The sequence below is a fragment of the Phyllopteryx taeniolatus genome, chromosome 6 (assembly GCF_024500385.1).
Source record: "Phyllopteryx taeniolatus isolate TA_2022b chromosome 6, UOR_Ptae_1.2, whole genome shotgun sequence".
Taxonomy (NCBI): domain Eukaryota; kingdom Metazoa; phylum Chordata; class Actinopteri; order Syngnathiformes; family Syngnathidae; genus Phyllopteryx; species Phyllopteryx taeniolatus.
The window spans coordinates 2,861,771-2,880,832 of NC_084507.1; the positions used below are offsets into that span (position 1 = coordinate 2,861,771).

Genomic DNA, 19,062 nt, shown 5'->3' on the forward strand with positions numbered 1-19,062 from the left:
AGACATCTTTCCAGTTCTCAATAAATTGTGGAGTTGTACCAATTAAGGGTCTTTCCATTCATCCTTTCAGGTTTATCAATGACCCAACGACTTTCAAAATTGCAAATGAACAGTTACAGATCATGTTGGTAAAATAGCCAATATTGTTGAATCATGTGACTCTCACCTTCTGTCTTCCAGGGACGGCTCCCAGGGTGATGTTTGCCTCTACATATCCTTCCTCATCCAAGGTTACCACCTCAGAATCGGTGCCCTCTTTCCATCGAGGGGAGGTGAGATCATGAACAAGTTTCATGGCTGTAGACTTGTGGACAGTGTTTGTTTGAGCCCAATAGATGCCAATTTGGAAAGCTTCCTACATCAGAGGCACAAAGGACAGTGTGTAATAAAGCGCGATGATAATTCATTTAGACTAAAAACTGAATGCAATAGATGCCTCTCTACCTTGAAGTTGGGTGGTACGATGACCTTGCCGGCTGGAATCTGCAGCACAATGGTCTCTCCCTCAAAAAGCCACAGATCCCACTGGGAGTGATTAGCTAACAGGGCCCAGGGCAGCAGCTCCACCAGCAGGGTGCTGAGGCCCAATTTCCAGCACGATAACTTTACCTGCATGGGACTGTCCCACTGGGCAAGGGGCTCCGGCACTGACCTAGTTGAAGCAGTAGTGGAAGCACTGCATTTGAATTCGCTCCAGTCACATCAATTTCATTTTACTACTGTGGCTAATGAGTAGTTAGACATAACTCAATGAAAAGAAGCAGCCAGTGATCTGGGAACACAGGAACACATTGTCATTAATATGGATGGTTTGAGCATGAGTAGATTTGAAGGAAGCTCTAATACTGACAATGTTAATGGCTTGTTCTGTGCAGTGAGCTTAGTTAGATGACACTAGCATGCCAATACAGTGGTGAGCTTAGTACAAATGTAAGCCACAGCACCATGACTCCGACTGTAAACGTCTCCCCACAGACACATAAACAACGAGGACATACATATAGACAAAGTGACAAACACACAGCTACCTGTAATTTAGCTCTGATAAACAAATGTCATAGACAGTTTAGTTTGTTAACTAAACAATTTAACCTAATTGCCAAAACTAAGGGGGACCGTTCTCCTGTCCACTTGCTACAGTATGTTTTACACTTCTTAAGTAAAGCAGTCATTTAGAGTTGTATATAAACAGACATTTTATATTTTAAATATCTATCTATATATATATATATATATATATGAGAATATATATATTTTCATATTTTCTCCGGGCACTCCGGTTTCCTGCCAATCCCAAAAACATGCGCGGTAGGTTGATTGAAGACTCTAAATTGCCCGTAGGTGTGAATGTGAGTGTGAATGGTTGTTTGTTTGTATGTGCCCTGCGATTGGCTGGCAACCAGTTCAGGGTGTACCCCGCCTCCTGCCCGTTGATAGGTGGGATAGGCTCCAGCACTCCCGCGACCCTAGTGAGGAGAAGCGGCTCAGAAAATGGATATGGAATGACATATTGAGGAATTATGATACACCAAATATGTATAGTGTATGAACAACCTGTTAATATGCATAATATGTACTATATGTGTGAGATTGCGCATTGAAGTCATATTTTAACAGTGAGGACATATTAAGAGTTATGGATATGGATACTAGTATAAAAAGTGTCTGGTATGTATGTTAATATGCACAACATTGATCGAACATATGCAATATGTATAACATTATTGCAGAGTGTCCAGGAGTACCGTAATTTCTTGTGTATGCGCATTTTTTTCTAAAAAAAGTGTCAAAAAATCGGTGTTGCGCATTATACATAGGTAGGTATGACAGGGGTACGTATGACTGCATAATATGTACAGTTGTGCTCATAGGTTTACAAACCCTGGCAGAATTTGTGAAATATTATTATTATTATTTTAATTATGACTGATGACTGAACAACAACCATCATTGATTTCTTTATGGTTATGTTTTGTTTGATGATAATGCTTTTCTGAAATGCTTGACAGTTTAATTTGAATCTCATTAAAATTAAAACTAATGTGTTTCGCCTGGCCCTTCATGTTTTTAAAGAATTGTACCCATTTTACAAATTCTGCCTTGGTAATCAAACATATGAGCACAACTGTGTTTTTCCTCATTCACTAAATAAAAGTAGGGCTGTGAATTTCAAAATAAGAGCAAGTAAATGAAAAGAAAGTGTTACGTGTTCAAATAAAATGCTTAGCTTCAGAATAATTATTTTTAAAAAATGAATAAAATGAAGATAATACTTCATGTTTTGATCATAGGGGTAGAAGCAAAATCATGCATTGTAAAAATGCATTATACATAGGTGGAAGGGTATTCCAGAATTTTGAGGTCAACTTTGGGGGTGCGTATTATACATGGGTGCGCATTACACACGAGATATTACGGTATTTTTGTCACAACCAGTGGGGATTAAGGGCCATCTTCTCCCGTTGGTGCGTAAAACAGTATTTTACGTGCCTGGCTTGCGCCTTTTCGAATTACACAGATTCTGCCATAAAAGGGCTTGCATATGCGAGAGACCTTTTTTTCAGTACGTGCGAGTAAAAATGTCATATGGTCGCACTTTCGCCAGTGCATGTTTTAATGCTCCCTTAACACAGTCTAACTGTACAAGACATGCTGGTTGAAAGTCGGCCTTTTCCACTGCTTTAGTCAATTTCCTCCACCTGCACGCTCTCCTTTCTGAAGAAAAAATGCCTTTTCGTTATGATGACCTCGCCAACGGGCGCATTCAGCCCCCTCGGCACGGCAAGAGATAGCCTCACATGGCAAAGCGGTCCCCTGCTTCGTCGGGTGAGGAGGTGCCACTGAAAAGGGCGCAGATAGTACCGGTACCCACTCAGATTCATAATGACATTAAATCGATCCGTCCACACCACTTTTTTTTAAAAAATTTATTTTATTTAATTTTTTTAAATCACCCACTCTACCTGAAGTCGGATCTCAAACTCGGCAAGTGAGACGAATCGTACAAGCCTGTCACGGAACTCATGCTATCTGATGCTCACGTAAAACACTACCTGTATCGTTAATAGTTAAGTTTTGTTGTACAGTACGTTTGTACGGCTCAGATGCACTGGGGGCACAGAACTCTGGCCTTACGTGTCGCAAGCTTTATAAATTCCGACTCTCAGTGGAAATTGGACACGCGGTCACCAGACTGCGTCATGAGTCTCACTACCAACACTGTAAAACATAAGGTATTTGTTCAGCTTGAAATAAAGTCACAATTTACATTTTACTCAGATATTTGTAATTTTATCTCTACTTACGTACTTATGTACTCAACACTGGCTGAATTGAAATAGCTTCAAAATAGCCATGGAAATAGTTAGATATTTTATTTTACTCTGAGCCAACACCTAATGTGTTACAGCGTGCAGCCAGTGGCAAAGGTCATTAAAAATTTTTTGCCAGCAGTGCGGTGCCTGTTGTATTGTTCACAAAAAAATAAAAATAAAATAAATACCAATTGCAGCGTTTTTTCAAATATGAAATGTTTTTATGCTGTATGCACTAATAATACTAGTTATTTAAATGTGAATTTCATGGACAGTTTACATGTTTTTTTCCATGTAAATGTGTTGTTTAAACTACAGTTCATACACAAATGTTAAAATAAAACATTTTCCAGCTGGCATGAAGTTTTGGTGGGTGATTAGCATTCCAGACAAGTTTCACCATTTATGACTAGTATTGATCTGGTAGGCATTTCCGTCCGACTTATATGAAAGATCTTTGCACCGTTTGGTGTGCTGAGAGGAGTTTGATTTATGGCTCTGATGAGAAAAAAAAGACTCAAAAGTTCAAAAGTAAATAGAAGCAGATCTTTAAATAGTTTGTGTTGTCAAATGCAAATGATTTGAATGCATACTATATTGTAGTAACTATGAACTTTCAGGGTGCAGTATATCCCGCCTCTTGCCCAAAGTCATCTTTACGATAAGCTTTATTGACCCTGAACAGGACAAGTGGGAGAAAATGTATTGCCCATTCATCATGAGGGATGGAATAGAACGGTAAGTTCACCTCAAAAACAGTTGAGAGCTGTTGCTTTAACACATCAATGAGGGTTGAAATACTGACCGAAAACATTCTACACTGGGTGGAAAGATTCAATTGAGTCTTTTTTTTTTTTTTTTTCCACATCAATTTTGCCCATTGAAATGAGTGGAAATGACATTAATCTGTTCCTGCCCGCAAAAAAACAAAAGCATTTTAACTTTTTTTGTTTTGTTTTCAATCACAATAAATAGAAGTGTATTGTAGAAAACCATTGTAAGCGATAATGTAATGAAATGAATTTAGAAAGTGTAATTATTGTATGGATGGGACAAGCCCAAAGCCACAATGCAACTGTAGTGTTGTACATCTGCCTTGAAAGGGCGTCACCGAGTGATTGACGTCGGTTAGTCTGCGTGTGAGCGTCTTGGCATGGCTTTTAGCTTCTGTAGTTCCTTGCGAGTGTTCTCATTTTGTATTTGACTGTTTTCCTGTTCAATAAACGACAGAGTGCATCTGCGTGTGTGGCTCTCTTTTTTTTTCACTTCACTTGAGCGGCAGTGTATCTGAAGTTCGCGCTTAAACAAAAATTTTGGATCGCAAAACAAACAAAAATAATTCGACAAAGCAATGGTTTGTAACTTGAAAAACTTGTAAATTGAGGCACTAATAAGTCATACCACTGTACCATGCACTACATTGCTGCATCACCATGGAAGTAAAATGTAACTATTCTTCACTTGCTCTCATGGATACAGGGCACAGAGGAGGGAGCAACTATATCGGCATACCTGGCAGCATCTTTGGAGCTGTAAGGCCATGGAGGCTCAGCGGAGGCCTTTTGTCCATAGAAATCACACAGGATGTTTTCCAGGTTGTCCTCAACTCCATTCTTATCCAGTATCTGTTTGATGAGGCTTGTGGAGATGGGCACAGCACAGTGGGAAGCGTCCTTATCCTCACTGTAAAAGACCGCAAAACGCATGCAATCGGGTGTAGAGGTGACAACATACAAGAGTTGGCCAAAAAAGCGGATGTTTAATGTAGACTAAACTCAAACAGAAAGCGCGATGCAAGTTGAAAGTGCTCACAGACAAATCTGAATGTTAATGCTTAATTGTATATGCTACAAAAGCCTACAACAGTGCAGTGAAGAATGAATTGAAGTGAAGAGGCTTTTGATTGTAAGCCTCTGTTTTCTAATGTGGTTACCAACATGACCTGATCAGGACATGGTGGTTCTGCTTGAGACCTGTCTGTCTCGCTTGCGTTGCACCCGCAGTTCTGTCCATTAAAGCCCACAACTATGTGTAATTACAGGAAGGAAAGATGAGCCGCTGACCAGTGAACAGTGAAAATTGAATCCTTCCTTGAGGTTTATGTGCGTGCGTGCGTGTGTGCACGCATAAAGATATATTTCCACTTGTGGCTTCTGTCGAGTGTATTTGTGAGTACGGAAAGGGATAAGCCATGGATTGAGTTGGGGTACCAGGGAATGGAGAATGGAAGTTTGTGGTGAGACATGGTGTATTCAGGGGACACTATGTAAATACAAGGATCATTGTGGTTCCAACCCAGGGAGGACAAGACACTGAAATGTTTTCGGTTCAATCCTTTTCAGACTTATCTGAAACAACACGAGCTAAATATATATTCCAGTCACTAACCCACAGACGTGCCTAAAAACTCTCTCACAGGAGTCAATTACATTCAATCAGTAGTTGCTACCAAAAGTATGAATTTCCCTCCGTTCACTTTCATAACACGACAGTTTATTCATGCACAGATGACAAATACGGTAGGAGTAGCTACCATACACTGTATACATCTGGTAGTAATTTCCCAAGGGGCCACCCACACCGATGCATAAACACCAATGTTACTGAAAGTCAAAGCATCTGACATTTCTACATGCGTGACATGACACATGAGGTATCATGGTGATGTTATCCAGTGATGTTATTACACTGTTTCCTTCAGATGAATTACAGATGGATCCTGATTATTTTAGGGCAAATGTTGATGTAAATGACATTTTGTCTGAGAAGAACCCTCAATGATAAACTGTAAACAGTCTCTTACAGGATGTTTTGAACAAATGAACACAGATATGCACACCCGCGCAGTAGTGACTGCCCATGCTGATGTGATGACGGTCACACATAAAATGGCACATACTGTATGTAGCTAACCAACTCAAACACATGGATACTGGATATCCACTTGAACACGAGTGGATACATGCATCTAAACACACACAGAGCCAAGGTGGGAACAAAAACCTGCTCTCTGTTAGGGTCTCTATGTAAATTAGGGGTAATTATGGTTAGACCTGACATGTTGGAATTAAGTTTGCGTTTCTGCTGCCAAGATCACTTCCTGTTCTCCTGAAACGGTGCTTGGATCTCCCTGGATTGTGAGCTAATGTTGGCTAACAGAAACCAAAATGTGGTGGAACAAAATCTTACGTGTCTCTCCCACTACACTCGATCGAAGCATAACAAGCCAGAAAAAAAAGAATCAGACTCTCCTTTGCCACCATAGTTAAAATAAGACTAAAAGACTAATGATCTGCCACAACACTGTAAGAACAAACATGACATACAGTATGTAGCTTCGTCTGTCTGTCTATCTCATCTGTTACTACTGTATACATTTTCAAATCAATAAGGTTGATGCTGTATGGGTTTTAATGACTATTATTTCTATGAATTAGTTACTAGTTACCTGGCCTGAAAAGTGAGGTGATGCGTGAGGTCTGCTTCAGTGTTGAACAGGGGCTCTTGGTGGCCCTGTCCTGGAACCAGCTGGCTTTCCCTCAGTCCAAGGCTTCTCTTCTCTATGTGGATGATTACCGGGTCTGGCAAGTGGCTCCTCATGACAAACAGTGGACTAAAAACAACCTGCATGAGGGAATTAATATGTTGAGACAGTATTGTACATCATTCCTTCAATGTTTTATTCAATGAAAAGTCATCCAACTAGTACAGGGGTGATTGAAACAGATATCAACAACTTCAGGCAAACTTGTGACTATTTAAAATGTATAAAACCCCTATGACGAATAAAATGAATGGCTTTAGGTTTCCCTTGCCCATACGCGGGTCACCGGGGCTCGGAGGCGAGTGCCTGGTGGCCGGGCCTGCACCCATGCGGCCCGGCTGGGCACAGCAGGAAAGGGTAACGTGGATCCCCCTTCCCATGGGCTCACCACCTGTGGGAGGGGCCATAGGGTCGGGTTGAGTGTGAGCTGGGCGGTGGCCGAAGGTGATCCAATCCCCGGCTACAGAAACTGGCTCTAGGGACGTGAAATGTCACCTCTCTGGCAGGGAAGGAGCCCCAGCTTGTGTGTGAGGTTGAGAAGTTCTGACTAGATATAGTTGGGCTCACCTCCACACACGGCGTGGGCTCTGGTACCATTCCTCTTGAGAGGGGTTGGACTCTTTTCCACATTGGAGTTGCCCATGGTGAGAGGCGCAGAGCAGGTGTGGGTATACTTATTGCCCCCCGGGTACATTGGGGTTCACCCCAGTGGACGAGAGGGTAGCCGGGTCCTGACTGTTGTTTGTGGCTGTGCACCAAACAGCAGTTCAGAATACCCACCCTTTTTGGAGTCCTTGGAGGGGGTGCTGGAGAGCTGGGGGACTTCAATGCTCCCGTGGGCAATGACAGTGAGACCTGGAAGGGTGTGATTGGGAGGAACGGCCCAGAACGCCCCGCCCCCCGATCAGAACGACTTCTGTGCTCACCACGGATTGTCCATAATGAACACCATGTTCAAGCATAAGGGTGTCCACACGTGCACTTGGCACCAGGACACCCTAGGTCACCGTTCAATGATCGACTTTGTGGTCGTTTAATCGGACTTGTGGCAACATGTCTTGGACACTCGGGTGAAGCGAGGGGCCGAGCTGTCAACTGATCACCACCTGGTGGTGAGTTGGCTCTGATGGTGGGAGAAGATGCCGATCCAACCTGGCAGGCCCAAACATGAGGGTCTGCCGGTGAACGTCTGACAGAATCCCCTGTCAGGAGTTTCACCTCCCACCTCCAGCATTGAGTCCGAGTGGACCATGTTCTATGCCTCTATTGCCAAGGTGGCCGACCGGAGCTGTGGCCGTAAGGTAGTCTGTGCCTGTCGTGGCGGCAATCCCCGAACCCGTTGGTGGACACCAGTGGTGAAGGATGCTGTCAAGCCGAAGAAGGAGTCCTATCTGGCCTTTTTGGCCTGTGGGACTCCTGAGGCAGCTGATGGGTACCAGCTGGCCAAGCGGAATGCAGCTTTGGTGGTCGCTGAGGCAAAAACTCAGGCATGGGAGGAGTTCGGTGAGACCATGGAGAATGACTTCCGGACAGCTTCGAGGAAATTCTGGTCCACCATCCGGCGTCTCAGGAGAGGGAAGCAGTGCACCACCAACACTGTGTATAGTGGGGATGGGGCTGACCTCGACTCCAGACGTTGTGAGTCGGTGGGGAGAATACTTCGAAGACCTCCTCAACTCCACCGACACGCCTTCCCATGAGGAAGCAGAGTCTGGGGTCTCTGAGGTGGGCTCTCCCATCTCTGGGGTTGACCGGGAGTGGATGCGATTCGCCCGGAGTTCCTAAAGGCTCTGGATGTTGTAGGACTGTCCTGGTTGTCACGCCTCTGCAACATCGCGTGGACATCGGGGACAGTGCCTCTGGATTGGCAGTCTGGGGTGGTGGTCCCCCTTTTTAAGAAGGGGGACCGGAGGGTGTGTTCCAACTACAGGGGGATTACACTCCTCAGCCTCCCTGGTAAGGTCTATTCAGAGATCTCGAGATAGGGTGAGAAGCTCGGTCATCCAGGAGGAGCTCAGAGTAGAGCCGCTGTTCCTCCGCATTGAGAGGAGCCAGATGAGGTGGTTGGGCCCTCTGTTTAGGATACTACCAGGACGCCTCCCTGGTGAGGTGTTCCGGGTTCGTCACACCGGGAGGAGACCCCGGGGACGCCCCAGTACACGCTGAACAGACGACATCTCTTGGCTTGCCTGGGAACGCATAAGTATCCCCTCAGAAGAGCTGGAGGAAGTGGCTGGGGAGAGGGAAGTCTGGGCTTCCCTACTAAAGCTACTGCCCCCGTGATCCGACCTCGGATAAGCGGAAGAAAATTGATGGATGGATCTCAAGATTCAAGGTTTACTGTCATGTTGAAAGTACAAACACAGTAGCTATGCAGTGAAAGTCTTACTTTGCTTACTTGCCCGCACACAGGGCTAAGAATAGGTAAACAATAAAATTAAAATAAACTTCATTCAATCCCAGCCATTTTTTAAAAGAGAACCCCCCTCAGTACCAGCCATTTTAGAGGATTTTGACCCGATCTTTAAAAAGCACATGGAATATTGTGTTCTACGACTATTTAAACATGGCACCCACCAAAAGAAAGATTAGACTTCCATCTTTCAAACAAAAAAAGGTTTGTTTCTAGCCTTTTCCGTTCTTTAGTAATTAGTGTTAGAACATAGGTAAGTTATACCAAAATTCTAAGTTGTATGATACACTGCTGCCATTTAGTGTCGGCTTTTATGGGCATTAAAATTGCTCTCAGGCCTAATCCCATGGTGAGGCGTGACGTCAGCCCCCTCTGAAGCATATTGCGCAAAGAAAACGTAAAAGACGTAAAACTACGGCTTTGGGATTAGGTGATCAAGTTTTAAAAGACGTAAAACTACGTTTTGGTATTAAATGAGCTTCTTTAAGCAATATAAAATATGTTTAATCAAGTCAGATTCCAGTATTGTATGAAAGAACAGCACGTAGTTTAACATGCATGTTATTGATTACGATTATTAAGAGAAATGCAAATATCTTTTGTATTTGGTAGCATGTGCAGATATTGTTGACATGTAAATGACTAAGTATGTGCAAATATGTTGTGTAAGGTGCTGTTTTTCTAGTAATTTAGTAGCTTGTCAACCAGTTGATAAAAAAGTATTTTTCAACCTTGTACGGTATTCTACTCAATAATTATTCCATAATTATTATTCAAATTATTCCTACAAATTATTCCTAATTTGTAAATGAAAGCTTTTTTTATGCTGCCAATAATACACATATAATAATATTATTTGACAGAGAAAGAAAGAGGCTAGTCACATTTGGTCACTGGTTATGCATACTGTATGTAGTTTTAATTATGTGATTAAGGACATGGAAATTGGATTGTGCTTCTGAAATGAGTGAAACTGAATGGAATTACCCTTCATTACAGTCTTTAGGGTGTGCTTACACTTGGGTTGCTTCTAGGGCTGTTCACGAATGGGTGGTGACTCGAGTTGCAATTCAAGTGGGTGTGGACAAGCGATCATCGAATGAGAATTTTCAGGACTCAAACCAGAACGAATCTTAGAATATGTCAAGGAAGCCCAGTTTATTTGTATAGCCCTTAATCACGAAAGCGTCCCAAAGGGTTTCAAAGGCCCACAGTTGACGGAGCTCGACAACGTCCCCAGATTTAAACCCCTCAACCAGGAAAGAAAAAATTGAAAACACATTTGGGGGAAAAAAAAAAAATTATTATCTGACGAGGAGCAACTGCTGCCACACCGCATTTACTTAAAAAATACAAAATATTTCAATATCCTTTGAATACGGCCCACACCATTTGACTTACTGCACATAGTAGCACATATGCACAGTTGTACAGGAGTTCTTTCTTGCAGTTGATCATGGATCACAGATGCAAATAGCTGTCGCCCTTCAGTGAGATGATGATTTCTGTGGACGTAGGTGTCCGACTGCCGTGCCCAAGGAGCTGCATGGATGTTCATGGCAGACAGTGACAACAGTAGAATAAGTGCAACAAAGTTACACAAGTTCCAACACAGTGTGGCAGATGGTGAGAACTAAAAGAAAGAAGGCAGATGGTCCCAGCCAGCATGGATTTACGCATTTTACAGCACCAAGACAGGCATAAAACCAACCGTTTCTACTTTTGGCCACAGTACAGTGAGGGATCCTGGTAAAAGTAAGCCATTTTAAACTAAAAATAAATACTTTCTGGAGGAAAAGATATTTTCAATATCAAATCGGGATTTAGAGGGGGAGTCTGAGTCCTAGTTGGTTGAAATGAAATATGTGATCATTCTAATGAAGTGTCACATTTGATTATGCGTAAGTGAATGCTCCATGAGCAAAAGACAGCCTATAAATTATAGCATAAAGTACAAATGATATCTATTAAGTTGAGGAGAGGTGTTGGAATTGCCGTCACGTTTGTCTCGTCCATCTTCATCTTTTTCATACCCTGCAGATGCTCTCGGACAGTGCAGATGATTTTCTGCTCGCTCTGCTTGCATAGCCTTTGTTAACATTTTTCTTGTTGATAAACTTGTTTTTCTTCTTCCAAAGAAATTAGAAGCAGCGACTCCTGGATATTATTACATCTGCAGGGCTGTACATTTTTTTGTAGATGGTCAGTTGTTGCCATATTCCAATATTTTTTGATACCTCCTTACCATTACGTGAGCGTGGCCTGCTAATTAGCACAAGACTGATATTAGCAACGAGACCAGCAACAAGATGTCTCCATTTTCCAATGAAGACTATCATAAACTGCTACAAAATATGCTGGTCCTGGAAATGAAAAGTCTTGAAGTGTATGTGGATGTAAATGGGCAGTCGGGGAATGAAACCAATCTACCGATGTCTCAAAATGGTGAGCAGAAGCATGGTAACAGACAGCCACTTAGCTCCACAAAGAGGACGGATGTGGACTGTGGAAATGGTAATGGATCAGCCAGCAGTTCTCCCTGGAATTTACTGGGAGCAAATCCTAAACATATGGAACAACATCTAAAAGGGAGGACAGAACAATAGCAGATTACTGAGAAATCCAGCTGGCCTGCGATGCGTGCTTCTTCAATCCCGAGAGAGCGGCCGTGGACGGTCGCCACAGCAAAGAGCAAGAAAAGAGGACGCAAGTCAATGCAAAACATTGACATCAGACTTACAAATAGATTTGAGCAACTTTTACAAGACCCTGGCCAAGAATGGCCATCCCCCACCACCACTGAAAGGTATGAAACAAAATCATACAAATGTTAATAGTTACCCCAAATGTTAATAGTTATTGATGGAGCTTTCAAAGATGTGAAACGTTTTTGCAGTGGGAAGAACACCAAAGTACTGCGTTTTACCAATGATATGGTGTCTGATATCTCAAAAAAAAAATCCTGAATATCACCAATGAGCACCCAACTGTGAAATCTGTCATTATACACACAGGCTGTTGTTAAGCAGCAATCAGAGGTACTGAAGCGAGAGTTCAATGATCTCCTAACGAAAGTGCAATGTTTAGATGCTAAGGTGTTAGTGTGTTCATAATAGTGTTCATAAGTGGACCTCCCCCAATGGTACGATTTGGAGATGAACGTTTCAGTAGGCTCAGTCAATTAAATAAGTGGCTCAAAGAAGTGTGTACTGCGCTATCTGTGAGGTTCATTGACAATTTCTGCATTTTTTGGGAGCGCAGACGTCTTTACAAGGCAGATGGTTTCTGTCTCTAAATAGACAAGGAGTTAAGTTATTGGCTACCAACATTTTTTATTGTGTACGTCATTCAGCGGCCCGAAAGGAAAACATTGGTGTTGTTGACGCAGCTAAAGGACAAAAAGCACAGAAGGAGTCTCCAGTTGTTCCCGAACAATTGGAGGAACAAGAGATAAGGCGACACGAGGCGCAGATGGAGTCACCCAAACAATCGGAGGAACGAATGAGCAATATGATGAGGCAGCACCTCCCACACCCCTTCCTGCCCCATTGGAGCAAAGACCAACACAAAACTCACTCTCTACAAACCTAAATGCCCTGTTAGATGTGACGGACAGGATGAAGGCTATTGTCAATATTGGAATCCAACGCACACCACGCCAAGATCTTCTTCCCATCCGTCCTCGCCTCAAACCAACGTCCACTAAGATGCGAAGGGCCGCTCGTCCACCCATGAAGAATCTTATCTTCAAATCTGACTGATATGTGCGGGGTCTTTTCCAGAATAAGTCAGACGCCCAACGGAGATCATGCATTTTTCATCCCGATAATTACAAGGGACAGAAAGTTGGTCAAAGAAATGTCGGACAAAAAAGTAGAACTACATGCCTAGTGAGGATAAAATGTGAATTTATCAAACCGTTGTCTCCAGTTATCGCTGCGAGAATAGCTATTTTCAATATCAGGGCACTGGCTAATAAATCAATGTTGATTAATGACATCATTACAATCTATGATCTAGACTTTTTGCTACTAAATGAAACATGGTTAACAGAAAGTAGCTGTAATACCATTCATTTTAAATGAGGCAACACCAGCAAATTTTTATTTTATGAACAAGTGTCGAATAGGAAAGAAAGGTGGTGGTATTGCTGTTATTTCTAAGTCATTATTTCAGTGTAAAGAAATTACACTGGGTGATTTTAGCTCTTTTGAATATCTCTGCTTTTTAGTTAAAGGTGACCCAAAGGTTATTGTTTTAATAATTTCTAGACTTTCAAGATCCATCCATCCAACCATTATCCTCCGCTTATCAGAGGTCAGGTCGCGGGGGCAGCAGCCTCTGCAGGGAAGCCCAGACTTCCCTCTCCCCAGCCACTTCTTCCAGCTCTTCCGAGGGGATCCCGAGGCATTCCCAGACCAGCCGAGAGACATAGTCTCTCCAGCGTGTCCTGGGTCGTCCCCGGGGTCTCCTCCTGGTGGGACGTGCTCGGAACACCTCACCAATGTGTTCTGTCGAGGTTGCATTGTACAAAAAAACATAGGTATAAATCAAGGACACTCACCACTCTTTGCTTCATATGGGAATCTGGCTCTATAGTGATGAGATTACACCACACAAAGAGCAAAGAACCACCAGAACATGGCACCTGAAAGAAGAAGAAATCCTTGTTAGTAGGCCAAACTCCATACTAGTTTTGACTGGACTTGAGGATATGGTAGTTTCATCCAGAACTCAGTTAACGTCAGTAATATATTGTATTACTGGTTTCTTGGAGTAAGGTACAGTAAGTAAGATTTTAAAGGCTGAGCATAAGCATTTTCATAATTTTTTTTTTGTCCTTGTCCCATTTACTCTATCAAAACACTGGTATGCCAATGCACATTTCAAATAGTGGTCAAGTAGGTGATATTTGATGAATGGAAATTATAGACAGAGCAAGAGTAAAAAATAAGCGCAATCCTGTTTGGATGAGGGATTACAACCTATGGGGAAGATCAAAATAACCTCCGGTGCTTTATAGCCAAAAATGAGACAGTAGAGACATGGAAAGTATGTTGTAGGAAGGACGGAAATGCAACATGAGCAGGTTCCCAGAAGATGAAATTAAAAAATAAGGGCGGTAACTACATGATCGTCAAGGTAGCCAGAATGTGGGCAAGAGAGCAAAAGAAACAGAGGGAAAGAGTTACAGGAGACAAAAGAGCAAACATTCAGATACGAGACAATCCTGCATGTCTAATGAATGTCTGATCTGCACAGAAGAGATACTGTAACAGCAGAGGACGATGTGGAATGGAGTCAGCTGGGGTGACAGAATCAGAGGCTCATAAAGTATCAAAACGAGAAGAGAAAGACAAATACGCTGACAAGTAAACTAAAGAATAAGAGCGGCAACATCAGTGAGGAAGAGATCATCTGGTGCTAATCCAGTGGTGTGAAAGTGTCTTCAAAGCATCTGCTCGTGCCCACATATCAGCTAGTGTTTCCTGTTTATGGTTAGTGATGTTATGAGGGAGCAACATCTTTGGGTAACAGACAACAAAAATGAAACACATTTGTAAGGGAACGATCACGGTTTGTTCTCAAGTGATGTGCCACAGTGGCCACCCAGGAGAAGATGTTCTCACAGTTGGTGGTCCAGGAAACAGCAACAAACTGGTCTCAGGATGAAGATTTGATTGTGCAATATGTATATGTATCTGTTTGCCAGCCTTGAACATTCTTCAATCGTAATGAATGGAGCAGAAAACTATAAATGCACTCTGTTCGTGTATATATGTGTATAAATATATATCTATGTATGTACAGTCGGAGTCCAATTCTGGCTCTCATAGTCCAATCAAACCGGAAATTTGCCATACGGGAAGTAGATACGTTCTCCAAACCAGAAAGAGTTCTGGTGTGTCTCCAAGCTATTAAGGCAAAGGTGAAGGATACAAAAGCACCTTTGAGGGTACCACCTTATTGACAAGCCATTGTAAAGTCAAGTAAAATTTTACTTCTAACTTGATTTCTGAAAGCCAATTCATTTAATGCTGGATTTGTGTGAGTGTAAAAAAGGTAAAATAAGACTGGTGGCAATCTTTGCCTCACCATTAAAATTACAACTGTTGTATGATTAGCAGCAAAATAGACTGCATGTACCTGTACTGTGACACTCAGCTTACCTCACTAGAACTCTTTTTTCCGAGGCGTTTTGTGACACAACTCTCAAAAAAGAAGGACCAGTCCATATATTTTTTAAGAGAAGAATAATGCAAGGAGAAGGTAGAGTTACCAATACAGCTGAATGGTTAAAATTATTTTTTTTCCTTCTTTATTTCTGCGGTGTTGCCATTTGTTTCAAAATTGGAACAAATTAGAGGTTTGATAATGAGAGGTTCCATTCTGCTTGTTTCTTCTTAGATTGCAACTGTTTAGCCAGTTTACCTGTACAACAGAGCTGCTGGTGCCTTTGTCCTTCCGCTCTAGCTGCACATCCTGGGACCAGTCATCATCTCCTCTGGCCCGTACACACAACTCTGTCAGCTCAGCATCTTCCAGAATATAGGAAGGCAACTTTGTCCCTGCCTCCAGGCAGTCACAGTGTTCTCTGACCACTGTCTGAGCATCAGGGCCAACATAGTGCTGCACCAACCGCAGTTCAATGTCCTCAGTCAGATAACTGCACATGACCTGCCGCCCACAGATTATCACCTGCAGAGGGGAAAAGAAACACAAATAATGTAAATACTAGAATGGCAATGGTAGACCACAGCACATTAAGGTTGAAAAATTACAATTTGGATCAGTACCAAATAGTTCATCTTCATTGATAACCACCTTTGGCAAATACCCCAAATACAAAGCTTTTTATTCTTTGTTTTTATTTTTTACATGATCCTGCTCTCAAACAAATGGCAAGGAAAACGTAACCCCCATAGCCGAGATGAGAACAATGTTATAAGCTAAAAATCAAGAATTCAGTTTTTTTGAGGGGGTGGTCCTGTCTAATCAAGATGAGCGACTGCTAACCCCACTAATTATATTGTGAAACCAATGGTGAGTATGGCTTTTGGTACAGTAATGAGCAAGGGTGGAGCTAGCAGCTTTGATTTCCTTTGAGATTTGACATGATAGTGTTTCAGACAGAGTTGTACAGCTGTAGCCTGAAAGTGTTATTTATTTTTTTTGCATGGGAAGAGGACTGAGAAACTCTGTGTGGGTTGGTTATTATGAAAATTGTGAAGACAAAATCACCACAAAATTAAGAACGGCTTGCACAGACACATTTCAGAAATAGACAGCAAACTTTAGTCATCCATCCATCCATTGTCTTCCGCTTATCTGAGGTCGGGTTGCGGGGGCAGCAGCCTCAGCAGAGAAGCCCAGACTTCCCTCTCCCCAGCCACTTCCTCGAGCTCTTCCGAGGGGTTCCTCAGCGACCACCAAAGCCGCATTCCGCTTGGCCAGCCGGTACCCATCAGCTGCCTCAGGAGTCCCACAGTCCAAAAAGGCCTGATAGGACTCCTTCTTCAGCTTGACGGGATCCCTCATCGCTGGTGTCCACCAACGGGTTCGGGGATTGCTGCCACGACAGGCACAGACTACCTTACGGTCACAGCTCTGGTTGGCCGCCTCAGCAATAGAGGTGTGGAACATGGTCCATATCCCCCGCCTCCCCCAGGACGTAGGTGATGTTCTGCCGGAGGTGGGAGTTGAAACTCCTTCTGACAGGGGATTCTGCCAGACGTTCCCAGCAGACCCTCACAATACGTTTGGGCCTGCCACGTCGGACCGGCATCTTCCCCCACCATCGGAGCCAACTCTCCACCAGGTGGTGATCAGTTGGCAGCTCCGCCCCTCTCTTCACCCGAGTGTCCAAGACATGCGGCCGCAAGTCCGATGACACGACCACAAAGTCGATCATCGAACGGCAACCTAGTGTGTCCTGGTGCCAAGTGCACGTGTGGACACCCTTATTCTTGAACATGGGGTTCGATATGGACAATCCGTGGTGAGCACAGAAGTCCAATAACAGAAAACCACTCGGGTTCTGATCGGGGGGGGGGGCGTTCCTCCCAATCACGCCCTTCCAGGTCTCACTGTCATTGCCCACGTGAGCATTGAAGTCCCCCAGCAGAACGATGGAGTCCCCAGCGGGAGCGCTCTCCAGCACCCCCTCTTTGTCTGGTCCCTCACCTAGGACCTGTTTGCCATGGGTGACCCTACCAGGGGCGTGAAGCCCCAGACAACTTAGCTCCTAGGATCATTGGGACACACAAACCCCTCCACCACGATAAGGTGACGGCTCAAGGAGAGGCAAACTTTAGTTAGTTGCACATAATTCAAATAAAAACTTATTTGTTCTTATTTTGTTTCGACTTCATAAGATTTGGTCAGAGACTGTGGACTGTGGACAGGCCAGACATGGGCCGCAGACCATATAATACCCAGATCTGATTTAAATAGTGTTTGAACGCGTAGTGGGAAGCTTCATTGATACAACTGATAGAATGTCGGGGTTCATTGTGAAAAAATAGACACATGACAGAGTAGTCAACTTTCTCAGCAGCCACCCATGTTCACTCTGAGATAGAGTGTTCTGAATTGTATTGGACCGACAACCTTACCCTATCATTTGAAGCAATGGAAAAAAGATAGAAACTGTGTGGGATATTGGGAAGAATTGTGAGAGACTACGGCTATTCTGTCTGGAGGACAAGTGGGAAACATGCTGGGTCATTGACACCGTCAAGTATGTGTCATTTAAGTATGTGTAATTTAACGGCATGATGGCTTTTTAAAACTACAGTGGCTGTTTTGTGTTTTGTGGAAATTACAACATGACTGTTGGTGTAAAAATGTAAATACAGATGGTTAATGGTTTGTGATTGCCTGTGATGTGGACTGAATGGGCACACAATATCAAATTATTTCATATTGCTTCTATTGGTATAAAGGAAAATAAAAAGGTCACCTCAGGAACACAGACAACCAAGACCACTGTTGAAAAGTAAACAGTCTTCTTGACAGTCAGTGATATTAAGAGTGACAAATGTAAATCATAAAACACAGATTAAGGAAAAGTCCAGTCTGCTACAGTAACATTAAAAAGGTAGTTGCTCCATATAACATAAATCTTTTCCCTGCTTTTTGTTTTATCATGAAGACCTTCAGTGTCACGTGGTGGACATGACCTGATTTTGTATTTAAACACGGACACTATTTAACATTAACGTACGCGAAATCTACAAAATTATTAAATTATTTAAATAGGGAACTCTCGAAGAGTAGCTCAAATATGTCTATTCATGTTTCAGCTGGTCTGATTTTAGACGGTGCAACAATATACAGATAACTCCTGCAAAGATTTATGGAGTTGTATTCTTGAAGGTAAAGATTGGATTAAGTTTTTCAGACTCTATGGTGAGTATTTGTCATTGTCATCTCGCTTTTATTGAAAACTATATAAAAGATTTACTACAAGGTAGATGTAACAATGTAGATTTATTTCTAATCAACTGATTATCAAGCCGATTAATTTGGAATGCATGTCATAAATCAAGGGAGAATTCTGAACATTGAAAAATTATTAGTCGTTTTCTTGCTTGCCATTGTCAAGATATCTACACATGTAACGTACCTGTTTCTGGACACCGTTAAGCTGCACAACCTTGATGATGAGTGAGGCTGTGCGGCCTTTGTACTCAATGGTCCTGAGCAGGGTCCCCACATTGTCCACACTGAAAGCCTCAGACCAGCGCCAGTTACCCCAACCTTCTATGCAGATGTGGAGCAGCTGCAGC

At 42.8% G+C, this 19,062-nt stretch overlaps 1 protein-coding gene across 3 annotated transcripts in view; it reads right to left on the reverse strand.

Annotated features, from left to right (window-relative positions):
• LOC133479384 (intermembrane lipid transfer protein VPS13B-like) overlaps positions 1–19,062 on the reverse strand; it is a 489,205-nt gene that overhangs the window by 18,864 nt on the left and 451,279 nt on the right. For all 3 annotated transcript variants that reach the window (XM_061776308.1, XM_061776310.1, XM_061776309.1), the window contains 7 exons: positions 18,900–19,055; positions 15,704–15,970; positions 13,836–13,919; positions 6,763–6,938; positions 4,827–4,997; positions 445–652; positions 167–355 (listed from right to left, as the gene is read on the reverse strand). In XM_061776308.1, coding sequence (XP_061632292.1) covers positions 167–355; positions 445–652; positions 4,827–4,997; positions 6,763–6,938; positions 13,836–13,919; positions 15,704–15,970; positions 18,900–19,055 — 1,251 coding nt within the window. The remainder of the gene's footprint in view (positions 1–166; positions 356–444; positions 653–4,826; positions 4,998–6,762; positions 6,939–13,835; positions 13,920–15,703; positions 15,971–18,899; positions 19,056–19,062) is intronic.